General features: G+C 42.2%; 1 protein-coding gene across 1 annotated transcript; it reads right to left on the bottom strand.

The window, feature by feature from the left end:
* Positions 1 to 1,625: 1,625 nt before the first annotated feature.
* Positions 1,626 to 4,693, bottom strand: LOC123158787 (transcriptional activator HAP3-like). Its single transcript, XM_044576631.1, has 7 exons — positions 4,518 to 4,693; positions 4,255 to 4,384; positions 3,741 to 3,792; positions 3,526 to 3,599; positions 2,671 to 2,785; positions 2,466 to 2,563; positions 1,626 to 1,676 (listed from the first exon to the last, which is right to left on the bottom strand). The coding sequence occupies exons 1-7, from the start codon at positions 4,691 to 4,693 to the stop codon at positions 1,626 to 1,628; spliced, it is 696 nt and encodes a 231-aa protein (XP_044432566.1).
* Positions 4,694 to 5,065: the final 372 nt, after the last annotated feature.

Below are 5,065 nucleotides of genomic sequence, written 5' to 3'. Positions count from 1 at the left end.
GATCCTCCTCCCTCCCCCACCCCTGCTCTCTCATCTCTCCTCAATCTGTTCTTCCATAGAGTAGATTTTTTAGTTAAATAGTAAAAGTTCAAACTAGCTAGGTTAACTAGGTTGGCTAGCTAGGTTAACTAGTTTAATTAGGTTAATGATCTAGGTTAACTAGGTTAACTAGCTAGGTTAACTAACTAGGTTATTTATAGTAAGTGCTTAATAGAACTAGTTTATTTATAGTTATTTATAGTAAGTGCTTAATAGAATTAGTTTATTTATAGTAAGTGCTTAATAAAATTAGTTTATTTATAGTAAGTGGTTAATATATTTTGTTTATGCAGAAATTAAGTTTGCCCATGCCTCATCCCCGCAGTCGTCCCCATCGTCAACCCCTTAGGACCTCTAGGTGAGAATAGCTAAATGATAATGTGTTGTAAATGTCGATGATGAAAATGCTAGTGCTATATAGTTGCCATGTCATTGATGTCGATGATGACGCATTCTGACTATAGAGGATGTCTTGGTGTTCTTGTTTGCAATGTGCCTCCGAGTGGCCTATATTTTCCCAGAATGTTGATTCGTTTCCGTCCCGGCAAATTTCAGGCGCTCGATATGTCATGTCCTTAGCAAAAGTCATGCCGAATTTTTTCATGAATTTTAGCATGACTTGTGCTACAATGTAGGGCATATCGAGAGCTCGTGATTTGCCAGAACATGAATTCAATGATATTTCGGCAAAACATAGGGCATTTTTTCTATGTCATTGCTCGATATATGGAATGGGTTGACTTTAGGTCTGTTTCAGCTCCTTGTGTGTCTTTGAGTGAGGGAGAGTGTCCACCATATATATATTTGAGAGAGTAAGAATGCAGACTGTCACTACAAGAAATATGTCAACTTGTGACCACCACTATTGGTCACTGAATGGTCATTGTTTTCAATTTGTGACCTTTTTGTGACCAAAAACATAAGGTCAAAAGCTGGCCGGCATTAACTAACTATAGCGACCTTTCTTCTGGAATGGTCGTAGACATTTATGACCAAAATATGTCTACTGTGGCGTTTTGGTCACTAGCAACCTCCCCAGGCCACGTAGGCATCTAGCGTGGCAAGCTGATGTGGCACAAGATTCAGCCCGGTCCAATTCGGTTTTCTACATGGGCTTAGCCCAACCATTCGTCCTTTTTACTGTATAATTTCTCTATTAATTTTCTCTGGCTACATGGGCCTGGCCCAACAATTCGGCCTTTTTATTTTCTAGGCATGGCCTTTTGCAGTCCATTTCATTTTTATTTTCGAGGGTTTTTTGTGGTCAAGTTTTTAGATGGGTCCCAATTGTTAGATTTTTCTTGGCAGTGGATCCACATCGCTTTTTAAGCAGTATATATCAAACAGAAAGAAGAAAAGAATATGAAAATCTTCAAATAACAACCAAAACAGGTTTATTACAATATATTCTGTACAGAACAAAACATGTGAAACTCCATACACTCGTTCACATCACAACAACCAGTTTAACCTACAAATATTGCATGCCCAGGAACTTTAAACTTCACGTACAAAACCATACAATATTCCACACAATCACAAATATTGCGATTGAAAAATAAAACGCTCTGCCAAGTTAAAGCTAGCTACTCTTGGATTGGTGTAGCATCCGTCTTCTCTGCTTCTGCTGCAGTCTCCTGTTGAACGGAATAACAACAAATCGAGTTAATAAACAAGCTTGAAGCATTGTGGGAAACAAAAGCATAAAAACAAACTAATGTCTCAGGTATAATCATAGGATAAATTTGTGTTGAAGCACTGTGTTTAGATGTATTTTAATTAATTTCAAATGTGTAATGTAAGGTGTTGTGGATCAGTGTATAAGAATAGCAGTTTGTAAATAACAGGAACAACTTGGTATTACACATAGAGCACTATACATATTTTAGCTTTTCTATCCAAGTACAAATAGCAAAACGGAACATAGGCAGGTTGATTATATTTGACAGAGCTAGCACATAGATACAAAATAATAATGTTTGATACAGAAATTAGTAATATGGGAATCAGTAAGGTCCTCTCTTAGTGCTATGGGGAATAAGAGCATGCACACGGAAAGCTAATTGGCAAAAAAAACTTGCTGGTCTTATACAGCTCAGTTATATATGCACGACTCACAGCTCATGACATGATACTAAGAGAGAACATCATAGGGACTCAAGCAGATCCTAATATAAAGCTATTCAGACCATAACTTTCACATCATAGGGACACAATAGTGTATTACAACACTGGCCAGATATAAAAACTGAGTAACCAACAAGGAATCACACTATCTAAATGCAGTATATCTAAGAAGTCACACTATCTAAATCAGTTGGGGTTCTTAACTTTCAGTATGCAGTATATCTAAGAAGTCACACTATCTAAATGCCTATAGGAAACAGATTCACAGTACTAAGCAGGGGAGAAGCAACACAAGATACCTTGTCAACAGTCTTGTTCTGCCTGCAAATGATGTTTGCAGTTCGAATGTCTCCAGCAGTGGAGAACTTGGCACCCTCCTTGGTGACAGAGATAATAACTGCAACGCACACAAGCCGCCGTCAGACTAGTAGAAACTGGTATTCAGCATATTTCTTTTATAGGAAATATAGATGACAAGTGCAGTAGATTTCTTTTACAGGAAACTGGTATTCAGCATCCCAGTGTCGCCGATGCTGCTGAGATCCTTGCAGATCCTCTTCGGCCTCCACCGATGCCAAAACTTCAGCCTCTTCTCGAACAGCAGGTTCACCACCTTGTCCTGCAAACACACACCAACGCAACCCAGTCAGATCACACGCGCCAGGACCGGGAGATTCCAAGCGGGTGTTATTTCTGCCATTTATTAATTACACATGCAACACTTATATTCAGAGCACTACTAGTACTTGCTGTACCAGGAACAGGATGCGGCAGTGGATCTTCAAGAAAAATGTTTAGGGGCCAAAACAAAGAGGAAAACACCAATTGTTCACATTGAAGATTGAACACATATGTCATTCTAGAATATCCTTGAAGGAACAATTCTCATAACAGGAACACAAGAGAGGGATGTTGATTTTGATGAAGAAACACAAAATTTAATGATGAGACAAGGCTAGATGAAGACATTTTCTAATTGACAAGCACCCAAATATATGCAGGCACCAGTTCAGGAAATTCATGACTTGGACAGTGTATTAATAGCAGATATGACGAACTAATGTACTTGTACTTGATCTAGTTGAATACATGCAGAATAAGTTCATGGTATAATTTGAATTGGATCAACAAGCCATTTATGTTGCCTTTCATCCAAATTTGATGTATTTCCATGCTAAGGTGCATACGATTGTATTTCCGTGAGGGGGTTTATTTCATATCCCTTAATTTTAATACATTGGCATGATAACATGCTAGCTTTGGCAACATTGAGACAATCAATTAATCTGCACCGAGCAAACATGAATAGGATTGAAGGAATAAATTTTGTTCAGATTCAATTATATATAACACATTCACAGCAGATTTAATTGGAAGCAACTTAAACTGTTGCATGAAGAAAACATCTGTGGACCGGTCCGCCATGTAAACAGCTGAATTTGAATAAATATAAACATGTAACAAAATGAAAATGTTATGATATCTCTGTTGCATGAGTTTTTATCATCAATCGCATCTCGATTCGGCAGATCTACCTGACTTCGTACCCGAAAGTCCCCGTCACTAGTGTAGACACATGGCTGTGTCGTCTTCGTGTTGGATCTTGGCCAGACCAAAGTCAGCAACCTGCACAAGACAGAAAAAGCCCCATCACGCTCTGAGATGAACATTGAGAATATATCTTCCAAGCACATGTACGCATGCATGTCCCAGTTGAATAAAAGACTTCATTTTAATAGTTGGACTCCGGAGACAATTCTTAGTGCTTCAAATCATTTAGTTATCTAAATTAATAGTACAAAAAAGAATTGAAGATCTCAATGACAGTAGTAATTGGAGGGATAAATCAACACTTGTTCTAAGGACAATAAGATGATTGGTGCCAGGTAGTGTGGGCTCTCATCAGTCACCAAGCTGAACATGAGCGTTTAAATTTGCCAACTAGGACTAACCAAAGTGCGAAACAGAGCTTTTCAGGCTACAGCAGCAACATATTAAACTACCATGGACCTACCTAACTCTCAAAGAACTAATCCATCCCCAATTAGTTCAGATAAAAAAATCCCACATGGCTAAATGGGCATGCACCTCTCTGTACTTCTGTAGATAAACCTTGAGGGGCTCAATGTGCTCTTGAAAGCCTAGCGTGGCCATCGCCCAGAGCAGCTCGTCGATGTTAATGGTCTTGAGCTTCTCCCTCTGGCACTTGTCGCTCGCCCTACAGTACAGACAAGAAAAATGGCGATAGGTCAGCACCAGACCACACTTGATTCGGGCAGGCAAAACAGAGCAGCAGTGGTCAACAGAGGCACTCACTCGCTGGCGATGAAGCAACGAACTCCGAGACGCACTCCCGCAAGGTCTCCTTGGCATCCTTGGCGATCTTGTCGTTGGCCAGGATGGCCTTCTTCATGATGCTGCTGATGTTGGCGATGTGCAGGAACCTGTCCTGCTCCCTGACGCCGCCGAAGCCGCCGCCGTCGCCGCCTCCTCCGCCGCCCGGCGGGCTCGCCGGCGCGTCCGACATCCGGCCACCCTCCTGCAGCACACCAGCAACCCCGCCAGATCCATCAGCGCACCGGCACACCAAACCCAAGACCCCGACTTCCGGAAGCGCGGGGAGAGAGGTGATGGGAGAGGGAGGCGTACCTTATATAGATGGGCGTGTAGAGGGAGGGAGGGAAGGTGGTGGAGGGGAATGGAGGTGCGGTGAGGGCGGCGAGCGATGTCGCCGTGCTCCGCGAGCCTCTGCAGCGCCTTTTTGGCCACCGGCAGCGCGGCCATCACGGCGGAGGAGCTGAGGGCCGAATCCGCTGCGATTGGCTCACCTGCCCAAGCCACGTCGATGGAGAGCGCCTGCTCGATCCAGATCGAGGTCCTAATTGGCGTGGGGTTGCCT

This window comes from Triticum aestivum, chromosome 7B, assembly GCF_018294505.1.
Source record: "Triticum aestivum cultivar Chinese Spring chromosome 7B, IWGSC CS RefSeq v2.1, whole genome shotgun sequence".
In the NCBI taxonomy this organism is placed as follows: Eukaryota; Viridiplantae; Streptophyta; class Magnoliopsida; order Poales; family Poaceae; genus Triticum; species Triticum aestivum.
The sequence above is the reverse complement of the archived record's forward strand: the minus strand, read 5'-3'. Positions and strand labels throughout refer to the sequence as shown.